This window comes from Lupinus angustifolius, chromosome LG20 (assembly GCF_001865875.1).
Source record: "Lupinus angustifolius cultivar Tanjil chromosome LG20, LupAngTanjil_v1.0, whole genome shotgun sequence".
Classification (NCBI taxonomy): Eukaryota; Viridiplantae; Streptophyta; class Magnoliopsida; order Fabales; family Fabaceae; genus Lupinus; species Lupinus angustifolius.
This window is the reverse complement of record NC_032028.1, coordinates 6,714,576-6,739,009: the sequence shown is the minus strand read 5'-3', so window position 1 is coordinate 6,739,009 and position 24,434 is coordinate 6,714,576. Positions and strand designations below refer to the sequence as shown.

Genomic DNA, 24,434 nt, shown 5'->3' with positions numbered 1-24,434 from the left:
AACCATTTCTTAAACATAATCTAAATGTTCCAATAGCCTCAACTGTAACTCTTTTGTCATCGCCCACAAAGATGAAATTTGTCTTCATCACTTGGCTGTCGGCTCCAAAGTCAACCCTGCATAGTGATACTAATGTGAGTAGTAGCACCAGAATCTACCCACCAAATATCATTGGGTACAAAAGTCAAATTAATTTTAGAACAAACAAGAGTTAGAAATTTACCCTTCTTTACACGCCATGAGGCATATTTAGGACACTCTTTCTTCATGTGTCCTTGCTTCTTACAAAATTAACAAGTAAATTCCTCATCACTCTTCAATTTCTTTTGCTGAGAAGACACTTTTGCAGCATCCTTATTACTCTTCCTTTTCTTATTTTGAGGGGTCATAGCCAAGTGACCACTTTCAGTCTTATCTTTCTACAGCCTCTCTTCCTCTTGCACACAGTGAGATATAAGCTCATTAAGGGACCATTTGTCATTCTGAGTGTTATTACTCACTCTGAATTGTCCAAAGTGTGCAGGAAGAGAGATCAAAACCAAGTGCATGAGCAGGTCATCACCAAGCTCTAACTTAAGTGACTTGAGTTTTGATGCGAGATTAGACATCTCCATAATGTACTCCCTTATATTCCCTTTGCCTTTATACTTCATGGAGATGAGTTTAGCCAAAAGGCTACTCGTCTCCGCATTTTCATTCTTGGCAAAGAATTGTTCTATTTCTTCAAGGAACTTCCTTGCACTTTCACCCTCAGATATAGAGTCCCGAAACGCATCTGAAATAGAGCGTTTCATGATCATCAGACACATTCGGTTAAAGCGTTCTCATTTCTCAATTTTAGCCTCATCGAGGTTTTACGTAGTGGAAATGGGTTTCTCCACACGAAGTTCTAGAGCCAAATCCATACAGCCGAGAATAATTTCTACGGCTTCCTTCCAGACCTTAAAGTTTGTCCCATTCAGTAATGGGATATTACTGATTTGAGCAGAAAATTTTGCAGCATTGGTAAAAGACACTGAATCCACATAACAAAGAATTAATAACATGTTCAAATCTAAACAAACAAGTCATGTAATATATTATAATATATATAAAACAAGACATGTTCACATAATAGACCCATCACAAGATACCTAACACAACATCAATCTCTAGTCTTTGGACAGAGAAATCAATTTGTAAGTGATACTCTCAGTGTAATGATCAAATATTAACAATTAGTTCTATCAAACAATATCCTTTCTTTGGACCGACTATTATTCACATGAAAAAAAAAACTTTATAATTGTTACATATTTATCATCACGTGTATATTATTATTTGGCTAAATTGCGTATTCATTTGGGCCAAACACAATACGCATAAATAATCTAATACTCATATGTGTAATTTCAATTAATTTTCACAATAGAGGTTACTTTGGCAACATATTGTATTAATTAATTCAAAATAATTATCAGACAAAAGGAAAAACACAATATGGCTCCATTACAAGAATATAATCTTGGAATTAAAACTTTCAGATTTGATATCTTTTATGATTATCAAATCTAATCCCACAATATAATTCCAAATCAAAAAATATATATTACATATATATCAACGCATAAAAAAAATGCAATCTTAATCAATACAAAGTATTATCGAAATTCCAAAACAAATATGCTCATGCATATTTTAAAACATATTTCAATTATATTGCAAGCAATTCATATATCTATATATATCAGGCAACCAAAAAATATATATGATGGAAGTTGAATATATTTATATATTGCAAAACATCAATATCAAATCAAATCAAAATTGCATAATAAATTGAATATGTACAATAATTATAAAAACAATATATAAGCAAGGCAAATCACTTTATTTAGTAAATAGCAATTCTCCAGAAACCATTGTCTTTATAAGCATCTAACATGATAATGTAATCACCTAAACGAAAACAAAATATGGCAAATATGTTGCACATACAAGTCTCATATCTTGATCCAGAAGCATAATGCAACATAACATATATCTGCGTTAAATTTTATACTTGAACGTCATTATTTATGTAGGTTCTTTTAATGTGGTAACCACAAATAGAATCAAAACAATATTTAACACAGATTCAACACTGCACACGAAAAATCTCAATTCTTTATAACATAACAGCGGAAGCATAGTTTAGTAATCCCCAAATTAAAATTAGGGTTCATACAAGATTTGGGAAAATACCTTTAATGGAGAATCATAAAAAATTCAGAACCTATGCTCTGATACCACTTGTTGGGAATTCCTTATGATTGGTGAAATATTAATCCTAGGATCTTGAATATCATGATTCTCACACATATATGAAACAAAGAGTGCAATGTCATATCTGAATCCATGTTCCTGAATGTACTCCTTTGATCTACATTTCTAAAAGAGGTTTTGGTTTTGTGATATGATGACCTTCCTCAACCAAATGCATGATTTCTCTTAGGACTTGTGTTTCACTCTGATGGGGAAAGGAGAAAACTAAATTTGATTTGGTGTGTTGGAGATCATAGCCTTCCTTATGCTTTAACTTATAGGGTTATCATTATCCCCTATGGGTTAATCTAATGGTTATCTACTCATTAAGCCCATATCTCTTATCAATTTTTAGAAATGTAAGGGTGTCAGTAATTATATCACTTATAATGTAACCCCGGAAATAAATAAATAGCTGATATCATTATATCAAATATATGATGTCCACCTTAATTAGAAATTATAAATTTCTAATACATCATTCTTTCTCCATTCGCACTATAACACATGACTTTACTCTTAAGTTGTCGGAATGTGTAAATAAATATAAAATAATCAGTGAGACTCGTTTAAGAATGAAAAATGAGTTGTACCAAATGATTATTGTTTTACTATGTATGTTGACGTGGCAACGTTTGGGTCATGTGACATTAGACGTCAATGTTTGGCAAGGTGTAACAATACTAAAACAGCGAAATAAAGCAACCAAGGGGAATGAGAAAGAGAAATGTGATTTTAGATTATTTCACTATACTTGTCCAAAAATCGTTAAAGTTGGAGAGTCTTATATAAAATAGGAAATTAAAATAGAAAGATATTTTCCATGTAAGAGTTTTTAACCGTTTTTTTGATGATGTATGTGAATCTTATATATTTACTATGTTAAAAATATGTGATATTAGATTTGTATGTGGTTATTATTATAATACAAGATGCTTACTTATGGTAGTATGTCATCATGAAAGTGTACTAAATATTTATAATTGAATATATGTCAGTATTTATGATAACTGATAATTGTTTGATATACCTATATGTTATATGTGTAGTATATTAATTTATTTTTTAATTTTAATATGACCCAATACGACGACAAACATGTTATTATATTTGAAACATAATAGCCCATTGTTCTTATAATTTATTATGGATTGTTTTTTATTTTATTTTTCAATGTTGTAAATATGGAAATATCCAATTCACAATTGTTATGAGTTGATTTTTGTGTTGGTATTAAAAATTCTTATATTTGAAGTTGAGGATTTGAAATTTCAGAAATTCATAAGTTAATTAGTTGGGAGGGGTATGATAAACTTTTTATGGTAATTTAAAAGAGATATTATGTGTGAGACTGAGAATATAAATAAGTTATATTATTAGGAAGTAATTGTGACTAGACAATGAGGAATGAAAACAAGAGTGGAGTTAGTGAGTTGTTTAGTAATAGTTTAATTGCGAACAATTTGGGTTTGATTGAAATTGGAGATAAAATCTTGTAAAAATATTATCCGGTAAAAGATAGACATTCTTAAGTATTCTTGGTGATTAAGGATGAAAAAATGGAGTTAGTTTAGCACCTAAGGTTATTCACACACTTAGAAGGTGTAGTGAGATTGGGGTTCATTGATCACTAAATTAGTGTATTGAAGTCACTCCAAAGGGTATGATATGATCAAATTATATTGAGGTTCAGATATCTAACTTAGGTTATTATATTTGTGACAATAGAAATTAAAAAATCATGACTGGAAGATTTAATGACCTAACTTCAGTTCGTGTGTATATGCATTATTGTGTTTTTATATTTTTAGTTAGAGAAAAGATAAGGTGATACAAATATCAATACAAATTTGTTTAATGGAGACAATATAATAGTAGTAATTCGTCAAGAAGCCTCAAGTAATTGCTTAGGTAATATAGTCCAATGAAAATGTAAGTTTATCATTCCTATGACACAAATAGGCCTATATGCAAACTAAGCAATCTGATACTCCTTGTACATTTCATGATCATAAGGGTTCCCAAAATTGTTACTACATAATCACCTCAAATAAATAAATGTACTTGAAATCAAAGGAAACTTTTACTTGTTGTTTTTATGCTAACTTATATTCAGGTTGCTTTCTCATGTCCTTCAAGCAGATCCATGATAATTGATTGACTGAATTGTACAAGCATGATATTAAAGATAAATTAACTGGAAATTTTAACATCCTATTGTATATGATACCAAACTCATACATCCTTTGCATAAGGATGACATTGCTTTATTATATCTGTTATTTGTTTTTATCGTTTTAACGTTTTAACGTTATAATGTATGTAAACTCGCATTGCAATTATAGTAGTCGGTATCTTACATCATCCATTATCTTTTCTTTTGTGTGTGCTATATTTATGCACGACTTTGTTGTATATACACTATGAATATCTTTTGTTAGAAATTTAAACCAGAAGATCTTCTTATATAGTTAAGTATTATGTTAATGTTAGAATTATTGGTTCTAGTATATGAAAAAAAAACCTCTATGTTTGCAACCTTATTTTATTTTAAGTTTTGTTTTGGATTTATATTTTCCTTAACATATCTCTTTTATGAAAACTATTTCTCAACATAATAATTCATTTTCTCATACGAGGTTTTACTAAAATTAACATGTATGAGTTTAATTTAATGATTTTGTAAAGTTGTATAATTCAAATGGAAAATTATATTAACTACGGTTTTCAATTTCAAGATTAAATGTAATGTCTTGCTTAGAATTGAAGTAAAATTTGAATGTTTTTGTGCAATGAACTTGTCTTTAAAAAAAAAATACTATAAAAAGACATTAACTCTCACATTTTTTTCTTGGAGGAGAGCATTTTTAGGAGTTTCCTATTCAATAGAGTGATTTTAGGATTTTTACTTAACCATTATTACTCATAAACGAAGGTATTGACACGGTTCCGCTTACACATTACTAAAATTCAATAATGAATAAATAAAATTACAAAAAACTAAAAAACATGTCAACTAAAAATAATATATTATATATAAGAAATATGTCAATAAGGTACAAAAGTAAATTATGAAAGAGATAGGATAGGATAAAAATATTTACACATTAAAAACCCCATGCATTTTATATATAGCTAGGCTAAAATCAACACCATTTTAATTTCAAATACAAATTTTGTCTCCACATTCCTCATAATTTTCTTGAACAGAGGAATTTTTAGGAACTTCCTCTTTTCTTGATAAGCAAATTTTATGAATAAGGGGCACAATAGTGATTTTAGGAACTTCTATTTTTACTTATATTTTGTAATCATTTTTAACATATGCATAGATATTGATAGAATTTTACTTACAAATTATTAAAATATGATTAGTTCATAATCACATCTCATCAAATTAAAAATATATATGTATATATTAGTTCAAGTTCTACATATCTATTATTTTTTAATTAAGAGAATATTTTTACTAATTTATAATTTCTTAATAGAACATAACATTTTTCTTTCTTATATCCATAAACAAAATTTCAAAAACTCAATTTCCATCCATTAGTAGCACTACCACTAAGTAAGGACAAGATTAGAAAAATGTGGTTAATTTCCAGCATCCTTTACCTATTCATTGTTCCACTCACACCACTTTTTCTTTATAAATGCAACTCTTTAGCCCGAAACTGATGAAACATATATTCTTGTGGGCAAAAGAATCTGCAAGGGTCACTGCAAATAGAAGCAGTACTGAAACTCACACACAACACAAATCCCATAAAACTTGTTAAGAGAGATAGAGAGAAAGAAGCAGAAAAATAAGATGGAGTGGAGAAAATATTATTTGGATATGATATTGGTACCATTAGGACTTATGATAAACATTGGTTATCATGTTTGGTTATGGCATAAGGTTCGAACACACCCTTCTTCCACCATAATTGGAATCAATGCTCATGGAAGACGCTTCTGGGTCCCTGCTATGTTGAAGGTATTCTCTCTTCTCCATCAAACCCTTAATTAATATTATATTTTATTGTTTGATTGTTACCTTTCTCTATAACTATTTTTGTCAAGCTTGTCAATTCATGCACGAGGCTGCATAGTATAGTGCTTATTATATTCACCTCTTTGAATATTTTGAGAATTTGAAGCAACTAATAGCATGAAATTAATAGGCACTAAAGCAACAAAACCATGAGTTAGGGAGAGAGAGTGATGTTACTACAATAAGCTAATTGAAAAATATAAAAGTAGAGTACAAAGTAGGGAGAAGAAGTAGAGAAAGAGATAAGAAGATGTGTTGTGAAGCTTTAAATGAAAAGAAAAGATTTTCAGGAATGGAGGCTTCTAACATAGTCTAAAAATAATTAAAAAAATAGAGGGCATAACAGGTTTATTATATTTGAAATCAAGTAACTTTTGTTTTTACATGAAAACCACACCTTTCTTGTCCTATCTTCTGTCTGAAAGAATTAAACTGCTTTGTTAATATTTGTTGGATCAAGTAGTATGAAAATAGTTAATTTAATTTTCTCAGGTAAGGATCTCAAGTAGAAATCCTAGGGATGAAACACCATAACTGTTGAGAGAATTTGATTTGAATTGTTAAACTCCATTATATGATTTATAGATAAAGGTTCTTTTACTAACCAAAAAAAGATCCAAAGTGCTCTAAAACATGATGGAGGGAGTGAAAGGAGATAAAGGACAACCAACAGAAACAAAATTATATTTAACTTAACTTGCTATTTGGTTTCCATTAATGAATCTTGGTTATGCACTTTATTAATTTTTTTACTACAAAATTCATGTGGGAACTAGAAATGGTTTCCAACCACTTTATTATGATTCGAACATAATATTTGGCATTCTGCTTTAACCTATAACCTCTCATAGTTATTACTTGTTTTATGATGAATATTCTAAATCACATCTCCATTGTTGGATGGAAATAAATATATTTAATTTAAAATCATTTTGGGGGTGAAATTTTGGTTGGAATTATTAATCTCGATATGATAATTTCTTTTCATATGCTTGTGAGTGTAACAACATAACATGCATATCATGCACTCCATTTTGTAATAAATCCAACAAGTATGTTTTGTGTATTAATATTTTATTAGATATTTTTTTATACTATTAAGGGTATTCCATCACCTTTTGAATAAGGAATTAATCTAATTAAAGTGTATGATTACCCCTCCCAATGAGTGTCACTCTCAAGAATCAAATCATTGACATTTTAGTCATATTGTGGAATTTAATAGGACCTTATATCACTAGATCATTAACTTGTTGGTATTTTGTTAGATATAATGAAGGTTTGGCTTAACTGGTGTATGTTGGAATTCCATTAAAAAAAATAAGAATAAAAAAGAAAGTTTAGTTAATTAAAAAGTGGGATAAAGAAAAGAAGTGATTTTAAAAAAAATTATGAAGAAACTTTTTTTTCTGATATAGTAACACATTCTTGATATCAAGTATTAATAATAAACCATCAATATCATGGATTTTTTTTTCATTATTAAAGGTGCAGCTGAGGATAGTTGAATGAAACTTTCTTTTTTAAGGTAAAAGAAACAACCCTGTTTTGAACCCGGAAAAAGGTTCTTTAATCTGTTTTAGATCATGGTCATAATTAACTCTACTCAAATAAGCATAAAGTTTTTTATCCAAGGATAATAACCTCAATCAATTGACTTATGTTTTAAATGTTGAGGTGTATTTTTAACCTATTTTAATTTTTAATGAATTATTTTAAAACTGAATCAAAAGTAAAAGTGTTGAAGAATTCGCAATAATTTTTATCCGACATGGTAATTATAAAAGATTTTGCTTTAGCTAAATGGATTTTAGGGCCCTGTCTTGCGTGATGTTTATCTATTAGAATCTTGGAATGAGAAACATACAAATATGAATATTCGAGAGAATCTAAATACAATTGGCTAGCCTAAGTTTTGGAATTTCAACTTCAAGAATGTAGGCTCATTAACAAAATATGGCCCATCACTATCATATAAAAGTGGGTTAGTGACTCCGTAGAGTATAAGTGGGTTAGTGAATCCACTTTGTTTTTGTGGTCTGGTGTTGATTATAATTGAAATATTAGCAAAGCAAATAACGTATCATTGATATTTGTGAGGGTAATACTTATGTATTATCAGTATATCATTTACTATTTATTTATATATTTTTTTGAAAAATCACTACAAATAAAATATAGATAGTGTATGATATGCTATTAGTATATTAAATTCATATACTATCAACGTATACATTTTTTTTTTTTTGTTTTTCATATTTTAGGCCACAATCTACAACAGAAACTAAATCCTTTCTTTTGTCTTCATGCTAAGTGGATTAACTTTTCATGGTTTTTTTAATTATGAGCCACTTCATCTAGTGCTTTAGATAAGAGGGGGTATTCAATTTAAGAATTTACACATATAGGATTTTAGAAACAGGTGTTTATTAATGAAGAAATGAATCCTAAACACGTGACGTGAGTACATAGTACCATATTATGTGTGTAAACTATATATGTAAGTATAAAAAATTAAGAGAAGAGTGGACGTTTGTTTTTTTAAAGGAATATATCAATGTTCAAATATCCAAACTAGTTGGAGACATAGCAATGTTACAAAATTCTTAAATTAAAATTTAGGTAGGGTATATATATTATAGAGAGTGCTAGTAAATGTTTTAAGTGGGTTTTGTTACAACTAATGTTTTGGCATTCTCAAGGATCTTATTACTTGAGAATGTGAGATTCTCATGTTTGATAGAAGGCTTGGGAAAAAAATACTAGAGAAAATTACATGTTCATTGATATTAATTTGTGAGGAGGGAGTTGAGAATGTTAAATTCCCATGAAAATATTACATTTTATGTGAAATGACTCTTATTTAATCCTCTTTCAATCTTTTCAATTTTAATGACTAAAAATTTGGAAAATCAATGGTTTTTAGGAATATTCCATAAAATTCAGATAAATAGTCAAAACATGGAAATGAAACTTACCCGATGACTACCTAAGATTATTGTTTAAACATTAAAAAACTTACATTAAAAAATGATGTATTCAAGTTACAATTTTCCATCAATTTTACATTAAAAAATGATGTATACAATTTTACAACATTGAAAAACTAATATCCAAGTTTGTATATCTTTATGGTCCAATATGATTTTTTTTATGTTCACAAAGTGTTACCCTATATTTATTACAAGTATTTCAAAAATACATGAAACAATATCAACATCCCAATTCTAATATACATAAGAAAACAACATGGCATTTTTGTTCATGGCAGGATATTGAAAAGAAGAACATCCTAGCAGTTCAAACACTTCGTAACATGATAATGGGATCAACCCTTATGGCCACAACATCCATTCTTCTCTCTGCTGGTTTAGCAGCTGTCATAAGCAGCACTTACAGCATCAAAAAGCCTCTGAATGATTCTGTTTATGGAGCTCATGGTGAATTTATGGTGGCACTCAAATATGTAACACTCCTTACCCTTTTCATATTCTCATTTTTCTGTCACACTCTATCAATCAGGTTTCTCAATCAAGTTAGCATCCTCATTTGCACACCACAAGATATCAATTCCATGATGACCACAGAATATTTGACTGTGCTTTTTGAGAAAGGGACTATTTTGAACACTGTTGGAAATAGGCTTTTCTACTCAGCACTCCCTCTTGTGCTTTGGATCTTTGGTCCTGTGTTGGTTTTCTTGTGTTCTGCTGCTATGTTACCGGTGCTTTACAACCTTGACTTTGTTTGTGAGAGTGGGAAACACAAGATTGTCAAGAATGGCAAAGGGGAAGACTATGTTTAATTTTAAGATTAGGGTTTTAAATTGTGATCACAGTGACGATTTCAACAAGTATCGAATTTCAACGATATAATGTTACCTCGTCATAATTGTGTGTATGTTCATTAGAAACATCATTTAGAAAGGTGTTTGTATATTATCCTAGAAGCCAGATGCTGAAGTGCCTTTACCAAAATAATTCAACTGGCTTTTTCCCACATGGCTTTGTTTGTGTTACTATTAGTGACCTTTTAGCTAGATGTATCATAATATTTTGTAATCAAAGGCTTTTTTTTTTCTTTTGTGGCACTATAAGTGCTTTTAGTAGCTTTAATATAGTAAGCATGTGGAATAATAATGTTAGACACAAACCACCAACTGTGTGCCTCGATTCTTGTTCGGACTAGAGACAGAATAATATAAGACCTAATTTACGTGAACCACATGTTTTGATCACCAAAATCTTTGATAATATAGTTTGATTAAGGGAACGAATTTTCCAAAAGATTACAAATAATTCTTTTTCTTAGTTTTGATTAATATGACTGACTACGAACCAACGTGGATCTTGACTTACTTAATGTTGGATTCATTAACAACTTAATTAATAAGCTAGACTCGCAAACAGTTGAACAAAAAGTTAGAAATTTTGACTCAAATAAGTGAATTATCCCAACTTGATGACCTTTCTTGAGTTCATCTCTATTGAGATGTCTTGAATATATATTAATATGATAACTGGAATTGTAATCTTACTAAAATATTTGGAGCAGTGAGTTTGAGATGAAGGATTAGGGTGCAGCAAGTTGGTGCAGTCTTTTTAGATGGAAAAAAACTCTAAGCTGATTAGTATTATCTTGGGAGGGTACTTTGGACTGAAGATGAGGAGAGGGACTACATAAGTAAAGTTTCAATGTTGCAATGTTATTATGAGTTTAATGTATGTCATAATGTAGTATGTTAGTATTTTTCTGTGGGTGAGACTTCACCCTCCACCTCATTTATCTTCATCGTTAAACTATCTTATAACTCTTTTTTTATTGATGGTGGGACTTGAACTCATAACCTCCTGCACTTCATTCCTTAAGAGTCAGTAGATTGTGATACTTAAAAGTTGAAAGTGTGAACAACATTAGTCTGTTCTATAGTTTTGATGGTGCCAGTGGTGCTTTTTGGTTATAACATTGGTCTGGTCTATGGTTTTCTTGGTGGGAGTGGTGCTCTTTGGTTATAACATTAGTCTCATTGGCACGAGATTATTGACTTATTAATTTTATCTTCACCATTTATGGATTTCTATTATTTTGAAAGCAATACTTCAATGTACGATTGCTTTTTTATCTACTACTGAATTGGGGTATATGTTTTTAAGAGTGAGGATTAAATAAGGTATATGTTTGCATGGTCTCATTCACAATTTGAGATTGGATATTTGAGACCTACTCTTTATTGTGATAATGAGAGTACATTGAACTTGGCCAAAACTCTATTATATCATGAAAAACAAAGCATGTTTATGCCTGCAGGTTGAACTTCATCCAAGGTGTGATAGAAGAAAAACGGTTTTCCATAGAGAAGATAACCACAACAAATATGTTGACTAAGCCTTTGTTTACTACTGGGAAGTTGATAGAAACATGGCTGGGGACGTTGGCTTGGAAGTTGGTAATAGTAAGCCCAAGAGTTGGAGGGTCTATGAGAGGAGACGTGAGAAAAGAATGAAGGAGGCTGCTGGCAAAAGACAAAGGGGAAAAGGGGAAATCAGTTGGTATTTAGCATATGATGGAGGTAGAGATAGGTATCTAAGAATTCTGTTATAGAAAGAGAAATAGAGAACCTTCTCTAGGATTGATTGTTGAAGCTATCAATAGTTATTTTCATACTTCATAAGTGTAATATGTTCTTCATCATATCAATACAAAAGTTTACCATTGTTTACATTTTTTTTCTTCACTGCATCTTCATATTTTCGACTGTCACAATTCTAACAATTGGTCCGACCTGTCAGATACATAAACAACGGAGGAGTGAACCACAGTAGATGCCACCAAAGATGTTCGATAGGGTTGAAGCTTTGGAAGAGCAAATGGGAGAGGTCAAAACAACTCTGCAAACCTTAGTTGCTCAGATGCAGATGCAGAGTTTAGTGTTGGCAGAATTGAGTCATCAATTCGGTCAAAAAAATCGCGAAGGAGAGACAGAGCATTCTTCCGATGAAATCTTGAGTGGTGAATCACGACTTTCGGGGAAGAAAGTGAAGCTACCTACATTTGAAGGAGATGACCTATTCGCATGGATTACTCGTGCCGAAATTTATTTTGATGTGCAGAACACTCCGGATGACATGCGTTTGAAGTTGGCAAGGGTAAGTATGGAGGGAACCACAATTCACTGGTTCAATTTGTTGCTCGAAACAGAAGACGCCTTGTCATGGGAGAAATTAAAAAAAGCCCTCATTGTGCGTTATGGAGGAAGGCGGTTGGAGAACCCGTTTGAAGAATTATCCACCCTACGGCAAACGGGGAGTGTGGAGGAATTTGTGGAAGCTTTTGAGTTATTATCTTCCCAAGTAGGGCGTTTACCAAAGGAACAATATATGGGGTATTTCATGAGTAGGTTGAAACCTCAAATTAGAAGAAGGATATGCACTTTAAATCCTCAAACAAGGATGCAGATGATAAGGATGGCCAAGGATGTGGAGGATGAGTTGCGGAAAGAGGATGATGAAGAGGAGAAGCATTTTGGAAGGAGACACCTAGGGGCTCGTAGTGAGTGGAATGGGCCAAACCTGATTAATAGAAGTGGGGCGGCCCAAAATCAAAGAACTCGGTTCTCTCAATCGGGTTGGAGCAACCCGAGTCACTCTTTAATGCCGAAAACGGGTTCAGCAAGCCCAAACCAAATCTCTTCTTCTTCAATGGGTTCTACAGGACGTAAGGGCGAAACGGAACGCCAAAATCGTTCGGTGGAGCGGTGGAAGGGCACTAAAAGTTTATCCTATGAAGAGGTGATGGAGAAAAGGGCAAAGGGACTTTGTTTCAAATGTGGGAAAAAATATCATCCAACCCAACACAAGTGTCCAAAACGCTCTCTTCGATTACTGATTTTGGGTGAAGGTGAAAGTGGAGATGACGACGGTGAGATTATTGCAATTGAGGCTAGTGTTACCGAAGAAGACGATGACGGAGAAGCAGAATGCAAAGTAATCAGGGTGATGGGGAGCATGGGAGAATATCACACCATGAAGATATGAGGAAAATTGGCAGAGATTGACGTGATGGTCCTAATTGACAGTGGGGTCAGCCACAATTTCATCTCTCCCACCATTACTACGGCTCTGGGTCTCGCTATTACTCCAATGACAGCAAAGAATGTCAAGCTCGGAGATGGTCACAAGATACTCTCCAAGGGAATTTGTAAGGGAATACGAATCAACTTAGGGCCACAAACTTTTGAAGTTGATGCATTAGTTCTGGAATTAGGCGGTTTGGATGTGGTGTTGGAAGTGTCCTGGCTAAGCATACTGGGCAAGGTAGTGATGGATTGGAAAAATCTTACTACGCAATTCTGGTATGAAGGAACAATGGTGAAGTTGTTGAGTCAAGGTTGTGACCGAGTGGAACAGGGGTTCTTAAACTCTTTTCTGGAAGACACGGGTAGAAGGGCAATCGATGATTGGTGGTGGACACAAAAAGGTGTTATTGACAGTGTTGAGAACAATAGGGGACAACAAGACGTCACTCGGTTGTTGAGCCAATTTCCAACAGTTTTTCGGGAACGCATTAGATTACCCCTGAAGAGGAAACAGGTCCATCACATTCAGTTATTGGCAGAATCTAGTCCGGTTAGTGTCAGGCCATATAGGTATTCACACCATCAAAAAGATGAGATTTAGAAGCAAGTTCAAGAGCTATTAAATGCAGGGGTGATTCGTTCGAGTATGAGTGCTTTCTCTAGCCCCGTGATTCTAGTAAAAAAGAAAGATGGTTCATGGCGTGTGTGTGTTGATTATCGAGCATTGAACAAAGTGACTATTCCATATAAGTACCCCCATTCCCATTGTATATGAGTTGTTGGATGAATTGTTTGGATCAACTATTTTTTTTTTCTAAAATTGATCTAAGGTCGGGGTACCATCAAATCTGTGTCCATGAAGCGGATATTCACAAGACTGCTTTTCGAACACACAATGGTCACTATGAATACCTTGTTATGTCTTTCGGATTGATGAATGCCCCAACAACATTTCAAGCTACTATGAATGATGTCTTTAGGCCTTTTCTTCGAAGCTTTGTTTTAGTATTCTTTGACGGCATCTTGGTTTATAGCAAGACTGAGGCAGAACACCTTCATCACTTAAAGCAAGTGTTAGAGATCCTGTAGAATCACTGTTTTGTTGCAAATGAAGCAAAGTGTAAGTTCCGCTGTGAATATGTTGATTATTTGGGTCATGTTATATCGGGCACTGGGGTGGTTATTGATCCGGGGAAGGTGCAGTGTGTTGTGGATTGGCCAGTGCCTAAAAATGTTAAAGGAGTTCGGGGATTCCTAGGCCTGACGAGATATTACAGGAAATTCATACGGGACTATGGGAAAATTGTTAAACCACTAACCGAATTGACTAAGAAGAATAATTTTGTGTGGAGTGGCGCGCTTCGGAAGCCTTCAACACACTTAAGATTCGAATAACTACCTCTCCTGTGTTAATGTTGCCGAATTTCACAATGCCTTTCGAAGTCGAATGTGATGCAGCTGGGAGGGGTCTCAGTGATGTCTTAATGCAAAATAGAAGGCCAATTTCTTATTTCAGCAAAGCCTTGTCGGCTGGAAAATTGGCAAAATCAGTGTATGAAAAGGAATTAATGGCCTTAGTCCTTGTCATTCAACATTGGAGGCATTATTTATTGGGTAGACCATTTGTGGTCTATACGGATCACAAAAGTTTAAAACATTTTTTGTAGCAACGCATTTCCTTTCCAGATCAGCAGTGTTGGTTGGCAAAATTGTTGGGATACCAATTCGAAGTCAAGTACAAACCAGGACCTGAGAACAAGGTCGTTGATGCTCTGTCCAGATGTTATGATGAGGTAGAATTTACTGCTCTTATCTCTTATCCTACTTGGGTTGATGTAGATAAATTGCTAGATGAGGTTAGACATGATGCCTCAATGCAAAAAATAATTGAGGACCTATAAGCTGATCCGTCTGCAAAAAGGGGGTTTTCGGTTCAGCAAGGCATTTTGTTCTATCAAGGCTGTTTGGTATTGTCTCCTACCTCTCCTTCCATTTCTCTACTCTTGAACGAATTTCATGCTTCCCCTATAGGAGGTCATTTGGGTTTCCTCAGAACATATAGGAGGTTAGCTGCAAATTTATATTGGCCTAGAATGCAAAAGACGGTCCATGATTACGTAAGAGCGTGTGATACTTGTCAACGACAAAAATATGCAGCTACAACATCGGGGGGCTTACTTCAGCCCCTCCCTATTCTGAATGCTGTGTGGGAGGATTTATCTCTTGACTTTGTCACTGGTCTCCTTAAGTCTAAAGGGTTTGAAGCAATTTTGGTTGTGATGGATAGGCTTTCAAAATACAATCATTTTTTATTGTCGAAACATCGCTATACTACAAAATCGGTGGTTGAGCTGTTTGTGAAGGAAGTCGTGAGATTACACGGCATTCCGAAATCACTAATCAACGATAGAAATCCATTGTTTGTCAGCCATTTCTGGATGGAGCTTTTTAAAATGCAAGGTACACATTTACACATGAGCTCTGCTTATCATCCTGAAACAGAAGTTATCAACAAGTGCCTTGAAAGTTACCTTCACTGTTTTGCATCGGATCAACCAAAAACTTGGTCCTATTGGATCCCATAGGCAAAATTTTGGTATAACACCACCTTCCATGTCTCCATCGGCACAACACCTTTTGCAGTGGTGTATGGCCGACCCCCACCAAGCATTCTTCGTTTCCTCAGTAACGAGACTAAAGTGGCAGTCGTGGCTTTGGAGATAGAAGAAAGGGATGAGGCTTTGGGTCAATTACAGCTTCATCTACTACGAGCTCAACAACAAATGGCCAAATATGCAGACAAGAAGCGAAGTGATGTGCAGTTTGACATAGGTGAATGGGTGTTTCTCAAATTAAGACCCCACCGGCAACAATCATTGTCCAAACAGATTAATGAAAAATTAGCTGCTCGACTCTATGGACCATTTCAGATTATGGCAAAGCTGGGAGTAGTAGCATATAAATTGAAGTTGCCGGAACAATCCAAAATCCATCTCGTTTTTCATGTTTCTTTACTTAAAAAGGCTATTGGTCATTATCAGGTGCACGGGGATCTTCCTACAAAATTGGCTATCCATCTTGAGGCCAATGTTTATCCGGAGAGGGTAATGGGCTCATGGTGGATCATACATGAGGGAATCTCGGTTCCTCAAAGTCTCATCTAATAGAAAAATAAGTCTGTTGATGATGTCACTTGGGAGGATGATGCTTTCATTCAAGGATAGTTCCCAGATTTTAGCCTTGAGGACAAGGTTGTTGTTTAGGTGGGAGAAATTGATAGAAACATGGTTGGGGACGTGGGCTTGGAAGTTGGTAATAGTAAGCCCAAGAGTTGGAGGGTCTATGAGAGGAGACGTGGGAAAAGAATGAAGAAGGCTGAGCTGGCAAAAGACAAAGGGGGAAAAGGGAAATCAGTTGGTATTTAGCATATGATGGAGGTAGAGATAGGTATCTAAGAATTCTGTTATAGAAAGAGAAATAGAGAACCTTCTCTAGGATTGATAGTTGAGGCTATCAATAGTTATTTTCATATTTCATAAGTGTAATTTGTTCTTCATCATATCAATACAAAAGTTTGTCATTGTTTACCTTTTTTTTCTTCACTGCATCTTCATATTTTCGACTGTCACAACTCTAACAGAAGTTCAATCATAGCTTGGACTTGTTGCATGTTTGCACAGCTTAAGCCCCTTTTATTGTTGATGGAAGAAAAGTTGCACTTGGTTTATGATGATGTGGGAAAATTGAAGTTGAAATGGAGAATTGACATGCAAGTTGGCCTGGACAATTGAATGCAAAAGACAATGCAGTAAATAACTTGGACAGTGAGCACGTTTGTAGGCACGGCACTGCTGAAATGAAAGAAGATTTTGAGCCACATGATTTAACATATTCTTAACAGATTTACTAGGTAGCCAAGAACCAACAAATACTATATAGTAAGCGGATATATATCCATGCAAATTAGTAGTGGATCTAGGTTCAAAACCAAATAAATGGGGCCGGTCCGGAGAGTCATTACCCGGAGTCATGGATACTCATTGTCATTCCTATACTGATTCTTCGTGGTAAGCATGCTCATTAGTATTTAGCTAATGATTGGTCCACGTGAATAGATATTAAATGAAATGCGTGGCAAGTTACAAGAGACGACAAATGAGAAACCTACATAACCTCATATATTATATGAAACAATAATGACAACTTCTTTAATTAATATTCTTATAAATAACACTTAGAAAAAGATGGAATTGAACAAACGTATTACAAAGACACTTAGAAAAAAATGGAATTGAAGAAGAAAGTGATTGTGATGAAGGTAGCTATGTTGGTTTTCCTTATGGGTTCTTTCACTGCCATTGTTGAAGCACGCTTCAACCCAAGCTCCATTATAACCCAGCTTCTCATGAATGATAACACTGTCACTGCCACTATGCAATACTTCTCTAACTCTTTGTCATCTAAACCTTGTTGTGATAGCTGTATATGCAATTCCTGCATATGTACAAGGTCATTTCCTCCACAATTTCGTTGCTCAGATATCACTAATTTCTGCTATAAACCATGTACCTCCTCTGAAGTTCTTGTTCACTAAGAATGAACTAGTTTTAATAAGTATGATAGGAGAGCTCCTTAGGCTCCCATGGAATAAATAAAAAATCTACATACCATGCAGTTTGCTTTTTGCAATCTGCTGGTCATGGTGTTTCTTATTTTAATCATTCCTTTCCCCTTAGTTTGATCTTTGCTTATAAATCTACATAGCAAATTAATCTGACCAAGTTTCAGGGCAGCATCTAATGAGAATAATTTAGATAGTGGTGAACAACATAGCCCTCTATTTTTACTCTCATTTTAATCATTGATAAAAAAATTGAAGGAAAAAACAATAACTTGCAAAACAGTACTGTATTTTATCCACATGCAAAGCCCCCAGAGGAAATAGCTTATACTACATTTCCACTACGAGACAGCCCATAGTTAATTCACTTGGCAAGAAGACAGTTTTTCTTCATAGACATGTTTTTGTTATAAGCAAAATATTTATTAAACCACCGAGCACAAGGAGCACTCGCTATTGGGAATTCCAGCCATGAATTTTATTCTGGTTTTGAGCCATGGACTTCTGAGCTAGTTTCAACTTTCAACAACAGTGGAGCGACCACAATTGGTCTCGGTTTAGTAAAGGGGAAACATTGTTGAGTGTTGAGGTAAGTTTTGAGGAGGAGATGAAGGCGGTGGTGGTTGAGGCCACCAAAGAGTGAATGCTGTGTGTTTTGCTCCACTTTCTAACTGTTTCTCATCAATGCACCATGTTAAAGTGGAACAAAGATCTATTGTCTGAAACCATGTCTCAAATCGTGTTTCACACCAATAACAATGAAGCAAAAAAGAGTGTGTTTGAAGATATGTTCCTAACAGTCTTGTTTAGCAATATATACTAATCCTGGGTGGTGCCAAAATATTTGGAATTAGTCTAACGTTGCTGGTATCTTTGTCCCCAAAATTCCCATTTTCAGTAGGTAATAATCAAAACCAACATCATGTCATCCATATCAAATTTTCTTTTTGGCTACAAGCATCTTATACTTGTTCATCCCTTTAAAAATTAGCATGCTTGATACCTACTCAATGTTCTTCCCAAACCAATCTATATTGAATTCTAAACAATAACAAAAGTAGGTGGCATTCTCAATAACCGTTCTGATAATCCTTACTAAGATCCTTGCTGCCCAAATTTCCTCATCTGCAGGTTCTAAATTAAATATAAAAAATATGGAACCGGGGATTTGAGGAAACATTTTCAAATCTTATTTGTAACTTCATTAATTGTCTTTCTTTCTTTCTTTCAATTTTCATCCTTCAGGATCACGGACTGGGGCAAGGGTGGTCCACAATGTCGATCAACGAAAAATGCTGCCTCCACGAATGGACCAAATATAAAAAAACCTGCACTGGATTAAAAGTAAATAATATGCAATTAGAATTCTTATGGTTCTTCAAGTACTATGATATGAGACCATCAGGTTAAAATAGTTCCCATTCTAGCAAAAATAACTTTGGAGTATAGTTTGCAAGGTTGACATAAGTAACAGAACAAAAAGGACATAGCCAAAACATTATAAAAACATTGACCAGTGCCAAAAACCGAAGGGTTCATCAATAAGCCAATGTAAGTAACAGCTTAAGTGACATATCTGGGCAGTCATGATGGAAAAGGACTAATGCAAGATATTAAATACGTAACACATACATAATATAGGGGAAGTTATATAAACTCTCTCCTAGGGTTTGGATTAATTTCACCCGGTACCCTCTTATTTCAAAATTATACCAACCTCTCTTGAGGCTTATATTGCAAGGGGTGTAAGTATAAAGACAACACAGACCTCAAAAAGATAAGTGTAATAACAACATAAACCTCAAGAGGGATGTTGAGTGTAATTAAGTCTCCCATATAATATTGCATGTCTATAATTTGCAATAGTTTAACTGGTTAATTAATTAAATTACAATGTTTGGAAGCTCTTTAATTTCCTTTGTTTCTCTCTTCTTTATTTCTTAATCATCTATCCTTTTCTTAGCCTGGGTTGAGAGGAGGTGAAAATTTTGATCCACCAGAGCTATCACTACAATTTGTGTTGTGAAAACCAACCTTATCAAACAAAAACATAGATAACTATCTACTATCTGCAGACTGAGAATTCAGTGAATGATGCAGAAAGAAACCTTTTCTCATCTAGGCTACTTGCTTGGACTGTAATCTGGTACATATGACTCCAAAATTAATTGTGCTGAAGACGGTGCTCTAATCTCAACTATCAAGTAAGTGAACTTCCATTCATTGTCTGGGCCTTTGAACATCTCAGAGAATACTTTTCCATGTCCATGGGGTCCCCGGATATAGAAGTTAACCTGTAAATCATATTATCAACAGAACTGATACTCGCTGCTAAACAATAAGTATGCACCATAGTAAAAGAAATTTTAGAAGTTCGAAAATCACAGGAAAAAATATAAAATAGTAACAGCGTCGCATACTTTCCCCCCTTTCTTTCCTTCATTTTTTCCCTTCATCTCCCTTTTTATTTCTCTTTTCAAGGGCAAGTAACAAATTAGTTATCATAAAATGTGTAAATATCTATCTGCAAATAAAATTGACTGTATGCTACAAAGTTTACCTCTACATGCTCAACACCATCTTCATCGGTCCACACCCTGTTAGGGATTCGTTGGCGAGCAGCACGATTTCTACTCTCCTGACCATAGCCTGTAATTGGAAATCCAATCCTCACTCTGACCTGATACAGCAAATCATGTTTTGATTTAGTGATTTAATACGTGCAAAAAAATAGTATTATTATAGAATTTGGTACTCGCTGCAACATGATTGCAGAAGATGCTTGCACTCTATCACCCTTCAATGATTTTTAAATTACGTAGCAAGATTCATCCTTCACTAAAGCGTCTAGTGGTTTAGCAACTTATTGTTTAATGTGAACTTGTGAAGAGCCAAGGTTGAACACAGAACTTTGGTAGTCCTTCACCCAAAACCAACCAACTTCAGAACGACACCAGCACTGAGCTATATATATAAGCAATAAATCCCAAATTGTGGAGTGTCCGACCCCAAAAAACAGTATAGCAGGATAGAGGGTTGGCCACTATTGGCACAATCAGGGAAAACATATAAGTAACTTATATTACACATATATAAATTCTCAAAATAGAAAAGTAGACAAAATTGAAGACCAATTATTGAGTAATAATCAAAATTTATTATCATTCAAATTCATTGTAAATAGTCTATTCGTTTGTGAGGGTACGATTGTGCACATCTACCCTGCCAGACCCTACTGGGTTGGAGCCTCGTGCAATGGGTCACCCACTCATTTTATTGACATTCTAATTCAATATAACTCATAAGTTTAAGCCTGTCTAAGTAAAGAGTGTTTAGAAGGAAAAAGTCGGGGACTGTTCGAACTCACGAGGACTCAGAACAACAGAAAAGGAAAAAAATAGTGGAGAATGGTTCAAAAAAGAGCAGCAACACGGACCCACGCCCACGAGGGAGGAGTTGTCCCACAAAGGCATACCATATCTAAATAAATGAATCAAATCCCAGCGTATGCAAGACAAAACCCACCATCTAAATCAAAGTGCATTAACCAGATACAAATGAATCTATAGCCTAAACCCTGTATACTCAAAAAACACAGCCCATAAGACAAACACAAAAAAGGAAGTGTCTAAATGCACCACATAAGACAAAATCCATACATTAGGGCATTTTCTCTGCGGCTTTTGGCTCTCGTCCTTGTTGCAGACGAATCTTACCAAAATCCACACATTAGGGCATTTTCTCTGTGCCTTTTGGCTCTCGTCCCTGTTGCAGATGAATCTCACCGCAAAAGGCGCTATTGCGCCCACGAGGATCACGACTCAGATCTGCAACATACCAGAAGAACGCGTGGCGGAGATCCCTTCAACTACGATGCGATTTCACAATTGCACACTATAGTGGCACAATTAACTACTTAGCTATATATTGAATGGATTTTAAATGACTGGCCCAAAAGGTAGGTTATACATGTACAAATCACAAATCAAAGCACCTACTATTTTGACTATGACAGAACATTGAGCGTTAAGTTATTAACAAAATTCAACATTAGATTATTAACAAAACTCAACATTAAAACTAAACGGTAAAAGCCAACAGGATTCTTTTGAAAGCCTTTCCATCAGCAAAGTACTCTTATTAATTTTCTTATCATAGCTTTTTCCTACAAATGGTGATCCCTTGGATGAAAAACTTCTTTTCATGTCCAACCAATATAAACTTGAGGATTTTGGCTGAACTTTTTAAATACTTAAATTTAGAAAATAAATAAAAGTTCACTCACTTGACCGTCATCCTGAATCCGTTTCAGAGCTTTGTTATAGATCTTGTACCTGTTACCAACTTATAACAATCAGACTGATATTGAAGAAACAGAAAAACTTAAAACAGCGAATTGTGATAACATTTTCATAGCATAGTGCAACACAGCCAAAAAAACTATTGACAGGATCAAGCTAGATGTGGTCGTTGGATACGATAATGTGGTAGAGACCACTCATACATCCAAAAAAGTAAATAGGCACTCCACCTCATTCACTAGAAAGGCTGTCAAGCATTTTCATTATAGATAACATAAAATTGAGCAAGAAAATAAAAGTTTTTACTCCTTGGGTTGAAATATAAGCTCCTTGAAAACAGCGTATCCAGCAGCAGCTGCAACTCCAAGTCCTGCAAGAATGATGACACTGTAGGATGCCCCCTCCACAAATGTTACTGGCTTCTCCGGAATATTATAGGTAGGAGCACTAAAGGGATCCTCTTCAACATTGGTAATGTCCTTTTTGGTCTATCAAAAAAGTCGAAAAGAAAAGGTCAAGAATAACCGACATACAGATTGCAATCCTCAATTAAAGCCATCATCTTTAGTAAATCCTACACTTCAGATTAGAAAAATAGCAGCATAGTGCACGAGGTTCTTAACTAGTGGACTAGGCAGCAATTATTGCACTGAGGCTCACTCATGTTAAATAGTAATAAGTTTTAATTACAAATAATTAAATAATCACAGTTTTTAATTAAAAAATTCAAATGTATGAACTTTCCAACAAAATATACTAGCTTGGATCGAAATTCAAAAACCCAAGGTTCAGTGAGGTAAATGCATTAAAAGGGACAGATTTTAGCAGACGGTGCTGCTACAGTTAGTGGCAAACTCGCTATGGATAAAACAATATGCTTATTGGATTTTATCATTAACAAGCAGGAATCATCAAGGAATTTGCGCAAATAGGTATTAACACATGTAATTGTACATAATCTAAAAATGAAAGAATTCATGAAAATAACTAAGTATATGGAAGAAAAAAGAACATTCCCTATGTTAAAACAATTAATCGGGGTCCCTAAACTTATAAAAATTGAGTCCCGTGTACATAAATCTTTATGGTTCCATTCATTTTAATGGGCATGTATGAATTTCCTCACTAAGTACATAGACTAAAATGGCAGCCAAGTGCAAGAAGCTCCCACTCGATTGGTATGTATGCACAATGCGCAAACGGAAAGGTTGTTTCCGGTATTTGCACCACTAAGTACATAGACTAATTTGAATTTATCCAGAAAGTTAGTGACTGCATTAAACGAAAGGAAATAAAGAATCTTCAAAGAAAACATAATAGAACCCTAACAAGGATTCAATTACAAAAAATCAAGAGCTTGATTAAAAACTTTCTAGTACATGGACCTGTTTGAAATGAAAAATAATCACAAACCTTGTCTGCAGTTCTGCCTTCTTTATCTGATGCTTTTGAAGAAATGAACCTTACAACGGAGGTGGATACTTGGTTTTCTCTAAACCCTGGTGCCAAACATGAATAAGAATAAAGAATGTGAGTGAAAATGAAAGGGAAAGAGAATGGAGTGAAGGCATGTTGTTCAAACTTGTTAATGTTGGTGAGAAACACGGAGAGACGAGATTCATGGCGGTGGGTCGAGTGTTGGAACCTATTTCCGAGGAAGCATTGCGGCGGGTTCTAAAGACAGAAGCTGTGGCACGATGGGACCAGATCCTGCGAAACATGGTATTTGATCGGAGGTGCGGCGAAAAAACTGATAATCTACTTATTACTCGTCGTAGCACGGCTTCAACAAGAGGGGGTTATGACTTCACGGTTCACACCTCTTTTCCGGTGACACGTATTTTTATCATTATTTTTATTTGAAAATAAAGTATTTTTATCATTATATTGTCTTTTATTTTAATTTATTGCAGTATCATTAACCAAAATTATAATAAATATATACAAGAATCAAACTTTTTCCAATGGGTAGGATAATCTTTATAGTAAAATATATATGATAATAAATATTTAAAAAATATAAAAGAAAACAATCAACATAATCACACAAAAATAAATAATCTCACACCATTTTATATAATTTGATTTATAAAAATAATATTTTTATTTTACCTA

The 24,434-nt window shown here is 34.1% G+C and overlaps 3 protein-coding genes across 5 annotated transcripts; 2 read left to right on the top strand and 1 right to left on the bottom strand.

Annotated features, from left to right (window-relative positions):
* LOC109335254 lies at positions 5,994–10,318 on the top strand. The gene is made up of 2 exons (XM_019571380.1): positions 5,994–6,265; positions 9,594–10,318. The coding sequence occupies exons 1-2, from the start codon at positions 6,098–6,100 to the stop codon at positions 10,125–10,127; spliced, it is 702 nt and encodes a 233-aa protein (XP_019426925.1). The 5' UTR covers positions 5,994–6,097; the 3' UTR covers positions 10,128–10,318.
* On the top strand, positions 17,683–17,991 carry LOC109335440 (seed trypsin/chymotrypsin inhibitor TI5-72-like). The gene has a single exon (XM_019571573.1). It carries the CDS (start codon positions 17,683–17,685, stop codon positions 17,989–17,991), a length of 309 nt encoding a protein of 102 aa, XP_019427118.1.
* On the bottom strand, positions 18,942–24,158 carry LOC109336714 (probable mitochondrial import inner membrane translocase subunit TIM21). 3 transcript variants are annotated; one of them, XM_019573475.1, is made up of 7 exons: positions 23,902–24,158; positions 23,733–23,818; positions 22,626–22,807; positions 22,304–22,352; positions 20,579–20,698; positions 20,127–20,312; positions 18,942–19,351 (listed from the first exon to the last, which is right to left on the bottom strand). In XM_019573475.1, exons 1-6 carry the CDS (start codon positions 24,038–24,040, stop codon positions 20,142–20,144), a joined length of 747 nt encoding a protein of 248 aa, XP_019429020.1. In that variant the 5' UTR covers positions 24,041–24,158; the 3' UTR covers positions 18,942–19,351; positions 20,127–20,141. The 3 variants fall into 3 exon arrangements, with proteins under 3 accessions (XP_019429020.1, XP_019429019.1, XP_019429018.1); XM_019573474.1 differs by having other exon boundaries at positions 18,942–19,346; XM_019573473.1 differs by lacking the exon at positions 18,942–19,351 and having other exon boundaries at positions 19,816–20,312.